The following is a 13,404-nucleotide window of genomic DNA, read 5'->3' as shown; positions in this document are numbered from 1 at the left end:
GCTCACTGCAACCTCTGCCTCCCGGATTCTAGCAATTCTTCTGCCTCAGCCTCCTGAGTAGCTGGGATTACAGGTGTGCCCCACCAGGCCTGACTAATTTTTGTATTTTTAGTAGAGATGGGGTTTCACCACGCTGGCCAGGCTGGTCTCTCAAACTCCCGACCTCAGGTGATCCACCCAATTCAGCTTCCCAAAGTGCTGGGATTACAGGTGTGAACCAGTGCACCCACCCGTATCTTACTTTTTTTTGAGACGGAGTCTCCCTTTGTCGCCAGGCTGGAAGTGCAGTGACATGATCTTGGCTCACTGCAACCTCCACCTCTCAGGTTCAAGCGATTCTCCTGCCTCAGCCTCCCGAATAGCTGGATTACAGGGGCCTGCCACCGCTCGGCTAACTTTTGTATTTTTTAGTAGAGATGGGGTTTCACCATGTTGTCCAGGATGGTCTCCATCTCTTGACTGCGTAATCCACCCGCCTCGGCCTCCCAAAGTGTTGGGATTACCGGCGTGAGCCACCTCGCCCGGCCGTGTATCTTACTTTTATAATGAAAGATTTTGTTGTTGTTGTTTGAGACAGAGTTTCACTCTTGTCTCCCAGGCTGGAGTGCAGTGGTACGATTTCGGCTCACTGCAACCTCCGCCTCCTGGTGGAGAATTACTTTTCAAGTGATTCTCCTGCCTCAGCCTCCAGACTAGCTGGGATTACAGGCATGCGGCACCACGCCTGGCTAATTTTTTTGTATTAGTAGAAACAGGGTTTCACCATGTTGGCCAGGCTGAACTCCTGACCTCAGGTGATCCGCCCACCTTGACCTCCCAAAGGGGTTACAGGCGTGGGTCACTGTGCCTGGCCTACTTTTCTTTTCTTTTCTTTTTTTTTTTTTAATGTCTCTCACTACCCATGTGCCTATGTTTCTGCTTGTGTAGATCACCCCTCAGAGGTGCCAGAGAAGCTCATCCAGGACCGGTTCCGGAAGCTGGGCCGCTTCCCTGAAGCCTTTAGTTCCATTCACTACAAGGGAACCAGGACTTACAACCCTCCCACGGACTTTTCTGGGCTTCGGCGTGCTTTGGAGCAGCTACTAGAAAATAACACCACCCGTTCTCCCCGGCACCCGGGAGTCATCTTCAAAGCCCTGAAGGTCAGTTGGCTTGTGCCCCAAGGGCTTCTCATTGGGGTGCCAGTGGGTGGCAAGAACACTCAGTTTGTCAGCTTTTGTGGTGCTGGTGATTGGAAATCTGGGTGGAAAGAGGTTATAAGAAGCGGAAGCACATGAATGGAGTCTGCACCTGTCAGATGCTTTCATCTTGCCAGGAGTGCAAATATGGGGAAGTCATGAGTGATAATAAAAAAAAGTGCCTGGTCCTCAGCTAGGAGAAAAACCAGGCTCTTAGAGAATAGGAGGAAGCACTCATTTCTGGCTGGTGTGGCTCAGCCCTGGCGAGTTGGTGTCATGTTGAGTCTCACTTAATCTGGACAGCCTTTATGCTTTTCTTAATGGTGACTCACTGTGTTTTTCATATCTAAATTAATTTATTCATAGAGGAAACTTTTTGTTATCATTAAAAGTGGAAAACTAGTATCACAGGTAGAATTTTTTTTTTTTTTTGTTCCGGGGGCATTTAGGAGCAGAGGTTTAATAGGCAAAAGACAGAGAAAGAACAGCAGGTCTCACGAGAGAGAGACCGGCACCTGAATGGGACTTCCCCCCAGAAGTAGAAAATTACCAAAACAAAACACAAAAATAGATACACAATAACACTACCATTTATTACATACCAAAGTTCAGAGTACTCTATATGGATTAGTTCCCTTCATCCTTACACCAACTCCCTGAGTTAAGTACTGTTAACATCCTCATTTGCAGATGAGGAAACGGAGGCACCAAGAGATGAAGTAATTGGTTATACACAGTTACTGAGTGACAGCAGGCCTAAACCCTGGCCAGTTTATGCTAGAGCTCCTTCTCATAACCATGAAGGCTGTACTGCCTCTCAGCAAATAAAATTGCATGTTATTCCTTAGCTAGAGACTATTAAGCATGGAAGGTTCTCAGACTGGGGCCTGTTTTTTCTTTCTTTAAGAGGGAGATTTACGGCCAGGCACGGGGTGGCTCACGCCTGTAATTCCAGCACTTTGGGAGGCCGAGGTGGGTGGGTCACTTGAGGTCAAGCGTTTGAGATCAGCCTGGCCAACATGGTGAAACCCCCTTTCTACTAAAAATACAAAAAAATTAGCCGGGCATGGTGGCGCACTCCTGTAATCCTAGCTACTAGGGAGGCTGAGGCAGGAGAATTGCTTGAACCCGGGAGGCGGAGATTGCAGCGAGCCGAGATCACCCTACTGCACTCCAGCCTGGGAGACAGAGCGAGATGCTGTCTTAAAAAAAAAAAAAAAAAGAGGGAGATTTGGCCTCTTAGAGAGAGGTGGAGATTAAATGAAAGCATACTTAAGAAACAAAGTACTTGTTATATAGTAAAAATGTTCAGTGAATGTTAATTGTGAGTAATATTAAGGAAAAACTATGGAAAATGATTAATTTGAATAATTCATGAAATACATACATTTCCAATTAGAATTTGAAGTTCAAGTGCACTTAATTGTATTGGCTAATAATATCCTTGTAGTGGCTCAAAGGCAGTCAAAGTGGAAGATTACACTTACGTAATGCAAACATTCTGAAAAGACGCTGAATCAGGCAAAGGGCTGTAAATCTGATCACTGTGCATTAAAAGGCAAATAGGCCAGAGGCTGGATTATAGCAGCTCCTTTGCTCTTCTGGAAGCTAACCCAGATTAATGTTTAAATAAGACCATCAGGGACACTGAGCGCTCTAAACTGTAATTAGTGCTCAGATATTTTTTTCCCCTCAGGAGTCTTGGATGTCCTACCTCAGGCCAATTTATTACCGGCTTTGAGAAAAATAGTTACACTGTATTCTTCCAAGGTGGTAAGATTCACCAAGCTTTCTGTGATTAAAATGAACCTGGTCTGTCGGGTGAAGTGGCTCATGCCTGTCATCCTTCCCAGCACTTAGAGAGGCGAAGGCAGGCAGATCACATGAGGCTAGGAGTTCGAGGCCAGCCTGGCTAACATGGTGAAACCTGTGTCTATTAAAAATACAAAAGTTAGCCGGGCGTGGTGGTGGATGCTTGTAATCCTAGCTACTAGGTAGGCTGAGGCAGGAGAATCGCTTGAACCTGGGAGGCGGAGGTTGCAGTGAGCTGAGATGGCGCCACTGTACTCTAGCCCAGGCAACAGACCAAGACTCCGTCTCAAAAAAAAAAAAAAAAGAAAAGAAAAGAAAAAACGCTGGGCGTGGTGGCTCATGCTTGTAATCTCAGCACTTCGGGGGGCGGATGGATCACTTGAGGTCGGGAGTTCGAGACCAGCCTGACCAACATGGAGCAACCATGTCTCTACTAAAAATGCAAAATTAGCTGGGCTTGGTGGCGCATGCCTGTAATCCCAGCTGCTCGGGAGGCTGAGGCAGGAGAATTGCTTGAACTTGAGAGGCGGAGGTTGCAGTGAGCAGAGATCTCACCATTGTACTCCAGCCTGGGCAACAAGAGTGAAACTCCGTCTCAAAACAAAAAAAGAACCTGGTCAGCTGGAATTCTGATGATTCCCAGTAACTGGCATCCCCCAAATTTTACCAAGATCTGACATTTTCTATTCTCTGAGTTGTAGAGGCTGTGCTGTACTGAGCTGTGGGACTGACTGCTTTTGTCTATGGGAAGGAGTCATTTGTTTAAGCTTGCGATTTGGGTTCTCCCCAGAGAACTGTGCAGTTGTTGCAGTTTACCCAAATCTTTGAAAAAATTGGTTTTGTACTTTCTTGTTTTTAACATCCTTTAAATTAAAAATGCTTAATTCTCTGGTTATCACTCTAATAGCCACCTTTAAGGTCTGCCTTAGGCAAATTGACCAAGTAGAGTTTTATTGTTGTTAAAATAGACTCTAAAGTTTTCATAGTTCACATCAGTGTATAATATAAATGGCTATGTTTTCTTCTCCACTTACTTTTATTTTGTTTTACGCTGTTGTATTAATTTTTGTATTAGTAGCCTGAGTCGTTTTGAGATAGAAGAGCTGGGGTGGGTATAAACAGATAAATGATACATGCCAGAATAATTTGTTTGACTTCTTGAATCTACCGTTTTTTTTCTTTTTTCTTTCTTTTTTTTTTTTGAGACAGGGTCTCGCTCTGTCGCCCAGGCTGGAGTGCAATGGTGTGATCACAGCTCACTGCACTCCAGACTCTCACAGCCACTGCACCAGGCCCCAAGAGCTTTTAACTCCATGCTATATTCCTTCCCAATAGTTATTTCACTTCTAAAGAGGTCAGAGGATGTGACCATTTTAAAAGGTTCCTGATACATACTGTCAGTTATATTTAAGTATTTGGTTATTTTAATTAAAAAAGAGACATCATTTAAAAAATTATAAAAGCAATGCATGTTCATGATAAACAATTCAAGTACTGCAGAATGTATGAGACTTAAGTCCCCTTTCCTTCCCCTACCTCCCCCCTCCTCAGTCTGAAGAGGTAACTCTTAATACTTTCTCATATAAGTGTCTAGAAATTTTCATTGCTGTGTAACCACATGCATGAGTATATGTTTATAACGTATGTTTTTCTTCCTGAATAAATGGGATCATAGTAAAGTTAAATCCTTTTCTCCTGCCCAGTATCCTTTTCTAACTCTGCAGATAACCATTATTAGTAGTTTATTATATATGCTTATAGAAATTGCAAATGCTGGCTGGGTGCTGAGGCTCACACCTGTAATCCCAGCACTTTGGGCAGCTGAGACAGGCAGATCACGAGGTCAGGAGTTCAAGAGCAGCCTGGCCAACATAGGGAAACCCCGTCTCTACTAAAAATACGAAAATTAGCTGGGTGTGGTTGCGGGTGCCTGTAGTCCCAGCTACTTGGGACGCTGAGACAGGAGAATGGCTTGAACCCTTGGAGGTAGAGGTTGTGGTTTGCTGAGATTGTGCCATTGCACTCTATCCTGGGCGACCAGCAAGACTCTGTCTCAAAAAAAAAAAAAAAGAAGAAATTGCAAATGCTGTAAAAGTGCATGTGTGTGTATGTATATATATTTATCCTTCATAAATGAGATCATACCATTATACTATTCTATGATTTGGTTTATTTTCACTTCTTTTTTTCTTTTTCTTTCTTTCTTTTTTTTTTTTGAGACAGAGTCTTTCTCTGTAGCCCAGGCTGGAGTACGGCGGCACAAACTTGGCTCACTGAAAATTCTGCCTCCCAGGTTTAGGTGATTCTCTTGCCTCAGCCTCCCAAGTAGCCTGGATTATGGGCACATGCCACCAGGCCCTGCTAATTTTTGTATTTTTAGTAGAGACGGGGTTTTACCATGTTGGCTAGGCTGGTCTGGAACTCCTGACTTCAGGTGACCCACCCGCCTCCTCCTCCCAAAATGTTGGGATTACAGGTGTGAGCTACCATGCCAGGCCCAAAATGCCTGATTATTTTAAATTTTAAATGCCATTAGTATACTTTAAAAAAAGTTATTAGGCCAGGTGCAGTGGCTCACGCCTGTAATCCCAGCACTTTGGGAGGCCGAGGCAGATCACCTGAGGTCAGGAGTCTGACACCAGCCTGACCAACATGGCGAAACCCCGTCTCTATGAAAAATACAAAAATTAGCCAGGCGTGGTGGTGTGTGCCTGTAGTCCCAGCTACCCGGGAGGCTGAGTCAGGAGAATCCCTTGAACCCCAGAGGCGGAGGTTGCAATGAGCCCAGATCGCGCCACTACACTCTAGCCTGGGTGACAGAGCAAGACTGTCTCAAAAAAAAAAGAAAAAAGTTGTTAGCTGTATCTTATTTATGAAGTTCTACCTGACTGATGCAGTACTCTATTGGATTCAAAGGGAGTTGAAGTACTACTTTTGTGTTTATTATTGACCAGGAAATGTGGATTTGGAAATGTGATGAATGAGAAGGAACAGTGTTTGGTGTGCACACACGCATGCATGTGTGTGTGTGTGTGAGAGAGAGAGAGAGAGAACTGTGCAGCTATTTTCTGCCCTAGTGGCTTGCCCATACATACCTGGGAGTGGTTTCCCTATTCCTCCTGCTGACAGGATCAGTTTTGATGTCATTCAGTCACACTGTTGTGCAGGCCCAGGCCCCTTTTTTTCTAGCTGGCTTATGTCCCATTTCTTGACTCCTTTGCTCAGGGTCCACGGTAGCAACAGCCCAGATACCTACAACCAGTGCATACCTGCACTGAGCAGATAAACCTGTTTACAGGAAACAAATGCTCAGGTTTCTGTCAAATAGAGGAATTAATATTCAATACTGGAATTGAATATTGAGTTAACTATGGTTGTCTGTACTTACAGTTCTGAATAATTGGGAGAACCATTTCATAGTTGAATTTGTATAGGTTTTATGTAATTTTGTCTTAATTTTTTTTTTTTTTTTAAGACAAGGTCTGGCTCTGTCCCCCAGGCTGGAGTGCAATGGCATCATCTAGACTCATTGCAACCTATGCCTCCTGGGCTCAAGCCATCCTCCCACCTCAGCCTCTCAAGTAGCTAGGACTAATAGGCACATGCCACCATGCCTGGCTAATTTTTGTATTTTTTGTAGAGACAGGGTTTTTGCATCTTGCCCAGGCTGGACTCGAACTCCTGAGCTCAAGGTATCTGTCTGCCTTGGCCTCCCAAAGTGCTGGGATTACCAGGAGTGAGCCACTGTGCCCAGCCTTTATGTAATACCTTCTTTAACCTCTGATCTCTAAATGTAGAAACTCTTGACGTTCCAATTCTGTCACATCGGGAAGCATTTATAAAGTATTTACAAAGTTATATTTTGTTGGGGTGTGATGTCATTGATTACAGAAGTGTGTCTATTTCGAGTCAGGAAATTCACTGCTAGCCCTTGATGACTGGGGCCAGCCCTACAGATACAATAGAAAGAGCCACACTGTTGTCAAGGCAACTGAAGTTCAAGATCATCTGGTCTCCAGGCAACCTTTTTTAGACTTGCCTCAGATGCTTTCCCAAGCTTTCTCGGGGTAGGTGGGCCCTTCTCTGTCTTTCTCTTCCAGCTTTGGGATCTCAGGAGGAGGAGGGCCCAAGAAACTGTGGAATGATGTGAGGTTTGGAATTTTTGAACCTGCTAATAAGTATATGGATCAGGTGGTATGTAAAGAAAAATCAGGGCTGGGCGCAGTTGCTCACGCCTGTCATCCCAACATTTTTGCAGGCTGAGGCAGGTAGATCACTTGAGGTCAGGGGTTTGAGACCAGCCTGGCCAACATGGTGAAACCCTGTCTCTACTAAAAATACAAAAAATCAGCCGGGCATGGTGGCACGTGCCTGTAGTCCCAGCTACTCGGGAGGCGGAGATTGCAGTGAGCCACGATCACGCCACTGCACCCAGCCAGGGCGACAGAGTGAGACTCTGTCTCAAAAAAAAAAAAGAAAAAAAGGAAAAGTTAATTAGATTCTAAAGGAGGATAGTCTCTCCCTACCCTCATATCTAAAACATGCTGACGTTGGATTTTTTTTTTTTTTTTAAACAGTTACTGTTACTTTCCCACACTCTTGATTCTTGTAAAGCGTCCTAAAACTTGTCAAGGTCTGATTCATTAGTCAGGCTGTGACTTGTGAACGAGTGAGATGCTTGTTCTCTTACCTCGTATGCAAGAGTGTGGGTGGCCAGCATCTGAAGGCTGGCTTGCCTGGAGTTCTTCTCTTTCTTATGTCATAAGAGGTTGCCTGTTACCTTGGATAACATAAGCCAACCATTAATTTGTCTAGGGCAGGGAACAATGGCATATGTACTGTGGCAAATCAGGCTGCAGATTGTTTCACACCTTGCCTTGAGATACTTACAAATGTCCCCATTTCTCTGAAGAACTTTCAGAGAAGTGAACCAGGTCACTTGGGTTGAAACAGTAAGAACCTTATGCTGAATTGGATCCTAATTTCCCATTTACTGGGGGTTGGCATCCTCTGTGAATTCAGCCCAGCTGTTGCACTCATGCCAAATTTTATACTATTTGTCCTTAGGAAAACCAATACTTAGGCTTGCCTTTCAGGTTACCTGTTTAAAAGAAAAACTCTGAGGCTAAAAATTGCTATTCTTGGCTGGGCGCGATGGCTCACGCCTATAATCCCAGCAGTTTGGAAGGCTGAGTCAGGAGAATGGCTTGAGTCCAGGAGACCAGCCCAGGCAACATAGTGAGACCCTGTCTCATTTAAAAAAATGGAAAAAAAAATTTTTTTTCTATTCTTTCTTTTTTTAAAAATAATAATTGATATTTTTTGGTGTTCCCTATACCTTCTATAGTGGTTTCTATATTCCTTAGCTGTCTCCTCTTTTTTTTCTTTCTGTATCATCTCATAGATACTTCAGTGTCTTGGCCAGGCACGGTGGCTCACGCTTGTAACCCCAGCACTTTGGGAGGCTGAGTTGGGTGGATCACTTGAGGTCAGGAGTTCGAGACCAGCCTGGCCAACATGGTGAAACCCTGTCTCTACTTAAAAAAAAAAAAAAAAAGTTGTCCAGACATAGTGGTGGGGTCCCTTAATCCCGGCTACTTGGGAGGCTGATACAGGAAAATTGCTTGAACCAGGAGGCAGAGGTTGCAGTGAGCCAAGATCAAGCCACTGCACTCCAACCTGGGTGATGGAGTGAGACTCTGTCTCAATAACAAAACAAAAACAAACAAAAAGTATTGGGTCTTGGTGGCATGTGCCTGTGGTCCAGCTACTCGGGAGGTTGAGGGAGGAGGATTGCTTGGGCTTAGGAGGGTGTTGCTGCAGGGAGCTGTGAACATGCCACTGCTCTCCAGCCTGGGTCACAGAGTGAGACTCTGTCTCAATAAAAAACCTCCCTTTTCCCATCAGGCTGAGGCAGGAGAATTGTTTGAACCTGGGAGGCGGAGGTTGCAGTGAGCCAAGATCATGCCATTGCACTCCAGCCTGGGTGACAGGGCGAGTTCTGTACATATCTGTTTGAGAAACAACCTGGAAAGTTATTGGTAATTTGGCCAGTTAGGGAGTAGTTAGCCTTAAATTTGAGAGGACCTTTGGGGATGGGATGAAAGAAGCCTAGGGCAAAGGCAGGGCCAAGAGAGGAGGAGGGCAAAGGTTGGTTTGTGAAGGGGAGTTGGTACGGTGCACTTATTCCGGCAGTTCTAGCTGAGTACCTGTTAGTACCTTTGCTAGGATTTGGAGGAGGATGCAAAGGTAGGAAGCTGCTTTCACAGTATATATGATCTAGTCTTGGAGATAAAATACAGCAGGCCCATAGCTTTGCATCATTGCCTAATTACTTAATACCGAGTTACAGTATTGAGTACAATGGGCCTTCAGAAAAGGCAGAGAGTGATATGGTTGAAGAGGCTTCCTTCACTGGAAGAGGTGAGACTGCAAATATCCGTGAAGAATGGGTCTCATGCAGAAGCAGGAGAGAGAACGCTGTGTAGGCCAAGATGTATAGGCCGACTTGTAATTCCACTCGCCTTGCTTCTCATTCTCAGCATTTCTATATATTCATTAATACCCTCTTTCAAGATCTTCACGTTTTCACTTTTTTTTTTGAGACGAAGTCTCACCCTGTCACCCAGGCTGGAGTGCAATGGCATGATCTTGGCTCACTGCAACCTTCCTCCCTGGTTCAAACGATTCTCCTGCCTCAGCCTCCTGAGTAGCTGAGATTGCAGGTGCCCGCCACTACACCCAGCTAATTTTTGTATTTTTAGTACAGATGGAGTTTCACTATGTTGGCCAGGCTGGTCTCGAACTCCTGACCTTGTGATCCGCCCACCTCGGCCTCCCAAAGTGCTGGGATTACAGGCATGAGCCACCGTGCCCAGCCCCATGTTTTGACTCTTTACCAAAGTACCCCCAAGAAGTATAGGACTTATGCATTATTTGTCAGACCACTTTTTTGTTGTTCGAAGTGCAGGGTTGCCGCTTGGTCAGCCATCGCTGACAGACGGTGTTCTATGGCCTCTGCAGTAGCGCTGCAGGACCTGAATGAGAGTGTCCTCAGGTGAGTTGTGTACCTTCAGTTTGACCCACTCGTTGCCACTGTTCTGGTCCTGCACCTGACCTGACTCAACATTGATATTATGTGCCTTTGTAGGGACTTGAGTTTGCAACTCCTGGTGTTAAGACTGCATTGGAAACAGGAAAAGGAACCTTGCATAAGAAGTTCTGATTGTTCAGCTGGGCACAGTGGCTTATACCTGTAATCCCAGCACTTCGGGAGGCCGAGGCAGGTGGATCACCTGAGGCCTAGAGTTCAAGACCAGCCTGGCCAACATGGTGAAACCCCATTTCTACTAAAAATACAAAAAATTCGCTGGGTATGGTGGTGGGCGCCTGTAATCCCAGCTACTTGGGAGGCTGAGGCAGGAGAATCTCTTGAACCCAAGGGGCAGAGGTTGTGGTGAGCCGAGATCACACCACTGCACTCCAGCCTGGGCAACAAGAGCAAAACTCCATCTCAAAAAAAAAAAAAAAAAAAAAAAAAAAAATGAAGTTCTGATTGTTCTTAGTTTAAAACCTAACCTGCCCTTTTTCCAGATCTCATTTAAAATTTTCTTCTGCCCTTTTACTGAAGGAAGTAACATCTTGTCCTTTTGTTTAGGCTCCTTTCCCTTATTTTCCCTTGAATAATGCCTGGCTGCCTCACACTGGGGCTGGGCTGAAAGTTAGAAGCTTGGAGCAGCATGTACTTAATGATTTCTAAAGCGTGGAAAGTGCCTGTCTGTAATTAGCCTGAGGAATACTTTCAATATCCAGTAATAAGTGAAGATAGGGTTAGGAATGGAAGCTACATTTCAACCTGAAATTTTCAGTTTGCTTTGTGGATATGTTATCTTCTTGGCATTTATTTTGGCCATTTGCTGTCCTTTGGGTAATGTCTGTTTTGGGGGTTGGTAGAGTTGATAAATGACTGGCAAACACTATAATCATTCTTCTTGTTTTCTTTCTTTTCTGCTGACATTTTTCCTACTTTGAGTTTGTCTATGGCCTAGTGAACTCCAAGTGAGTGCCTATGGTTAGAAGCCCAGGAAACTCACAGATCACATCTAGGCTCTGCCTGTGGCTTAAAGAGGAGCTGTCCTCATGAGTCTGGGTTTCTTGGTCCCAGCCTCACATAGATGAAATGGGCATTAGTCATTATTTGTGGTGGTCTTGAATAAAAAACTGAGTGGTGTGAGGTGTTTATCACCTGCAAGGCATTTAGGGGAGAACAGTAACTTTGCTTATCTTGACCTCTTGGGGAATGGGCTGGTTCTTTGCAAGGATTCCTATGGTAAGGACTGATGGGAGTTGGTAAGGTCAAGGGTAATGAGCAGAAGTTACTAGATTTCCTTTGTGCCTGTGTTGCTTGTACGGTGCCTGCAGTAGGGGGCCAAAGTGCAGAGCTCTCTGCTGAGTGCCATCACATGTCACCTTCCCTCCTTGGCAGGCACTGAGCGACCGCTTCAGCGGTGAGATCCCTGATGACCAGATGGCACACAGCTCCTTTTTTCCAGATGAGTACTTCACCTGCTCCTCCTTGTGCCTCAGCTGTGGGTAAGTAAGGCTGCTCCCGACCCCCCACCCCATACCTTGAGAATAGAGCCTTTGAGTGGTGCTTCCTAGACTTCGGTGTGTATGCACATCCCCTGGCTCTTGCTGAATTACAGGCTGTGATTTAAATTATCCAAAATGGTACACTCCCATGTTCCCATGAGATCCTGGTGGTCTAGGAACCACACTTCTGAGGTAACAGGAGCTTGAAGGACACATGGTTGTGCAGAATCTCCTGGAAACTCCAACTGGTATAGACGTGAGACGGACCAGCTTCTGGTCTGGGAGGCTGTTAGGGCAGAAAACTTTGGGTTGCCTGCTTTTCTGTGTTTCTTCTACCAGAGCTTCCAGTCACTTACTCCTAGTATTCCAGTTATTCAGGTGATATTTGAGTGCCCCCCTGTGCAAAGTACTATGGGTAGGATTCCTTTCACTATGAGAGCAAATGTTTAGAGCACATTAGAATTTTCTGGGGAGCTTTCAAAATTACCAAGGCCAGGGCACCACCTTCTGGGATTCTAACTGAGCGGGCTGCGTGTAGGACCTCTGCACTGGTAGGTTAAGATGCTCCTCAGAGGATTCTAAACTGCAGCCTGAGCTGAGGACATTGAGTTGGGACAGTACTTCTGAAACTTCCATTGCACATGCATCACCTGGAGATTCTGTTGAAACGCAGATTCTGAATCAGGTCTGGGTGAAGCCTGAGATTCTGCGTTTCTGTCAAGCTCCCGGGCGATGGCTGTGCTGCTGGCCTGTGGACCGCACTTTGTTACACTTAGAGCAGTGATCCACACATTTTAGCATGCATCGGAAAAACCTGAAGGGCAGGATCACTGGGCACCCCTCCACAGTTTCTCATTCAGTAAGTCTGAGGTAGGGCCTGGGAGTTTGCATTTTAATAAATGTAGTAAATTCTTAGGTGATGCTGATGTTGTTCCTGGGGACCAGCCTTTGAGGATCACTGGGTTAGTTTGAACTGTTGATGGCTGTTAAATCAGTGTGGTGACTTCACTGATGGGCCCCAGGGGATTTAAATGCATTATGTCGAGGTCAGATGGCAATCTCCACGTCCTGTAGACAGTCCCTCCCACTCTCTTCACTACCAAATTGTCTTCACTCCTACCAGAACCAGTGCCCCTGTCCTGCACACTTGCCGTTTTACAGAAGTAGACCTGACCTACATCTGTTATGAATGGTCATTTCACTTTGAGTCCTGTAGGCCACCTGCTGCATGCAGAACCACCTCTGGCCTTGGTGAAAAAAAGACCTGGCTCTTGGATTATACAGCCTGGGCAAGGGAGGACTAAGGATTATCTTGGAGAGTTCAGCTTGGAAAGGGGCGAGGGATGTTAGTTGCCAGTGTGACTTGCCTTTTTGCATGCCCCATGAGCCTAGAGGCTTAAGCACTGTTGGATCATTGCTTTCCTAATGTGAGCCTCCTCAGGATTTCTGGAATTTTCCCATTGGAATCATAGTGAAATTCTAAAGTCCTGATCTCTGTTTTTGCATTGTCAGGATGGCAGAGCTCACTGTTCATTTGGAAGGCTTGTTCAACCTAAGCCTCCCCTTAAAGCATTGCCAAATTTTGGGGTTGGTTTTCATTTTGCATCTTGGCAGCCTGTTCTGGGTAAAATGTTCCATTTCATCTTGTTTGGATTTTTTGAGTCTTCTGAGAGCCATTCAGGTTTCCTCTCTGGTCAAGTTGGTATCTTCTGGCTCCTCCATTTCTGCTGAGGGGACAGGTAGTTTTTCCAAGAAGAGATTTCTGGGGTTTTTTGTTTGTTTGTTTTTGATGTGGAGTCTCGCTCTGTTGCCCAGGCTGGAG

At 45.4% G+C, this 13,404-nt stretch overlaps 1 protein-coding gene across 2 annotated transcripts in view; it reads left to right on the top strand.

Annotated features, from left to right (window-relative positions):
• ZFYVE1 (zinc finger FYVE-type containing 1) overlaps window positions 1–13,404 on the top strand; it is a 60,324-nt gene that overhangs the window by 35,449 nt on the left and 11,471 nt on the right. For both annotated transcript variants that reach the window (XM_010355819.1, XM_030931547.1), the window contains exons 4-5: window positions 928–1,142; window positions 11,476–11,582. In XM_010355819.1, coding sequence (XP_010354121.1) covers window positions 928–1,142; window positions 11,476–11,582 — 322 coding nt within the window. The remainder of the gene's footprint in view (window positions 1–927; window positions 1,143–11,475; window positions 11,583–13,404) is intronic.

The sequence above is a fragment of the Rhinopithecus roxellana genome, chromosome 5 (genome assembly GCF_007565055.1).
Source record: "Rhinopithecus roxellana isolate Shanxi Qingling chromosome 5, ASM756505v1, whole genome shotgun sequence".
NCBI classification, from domain to species: Eukaryota; Metazoa; Chordata; class Mammalia; order Primates; family Cercopithecidae; genus Rhinopithecus; species Rhinopithecus roxellana.
The sequence above is the reverse complement of the archived record's forward strand: the minus strand, read 5'-3'. Positions and strand labels throughout refer to the sequence as shown.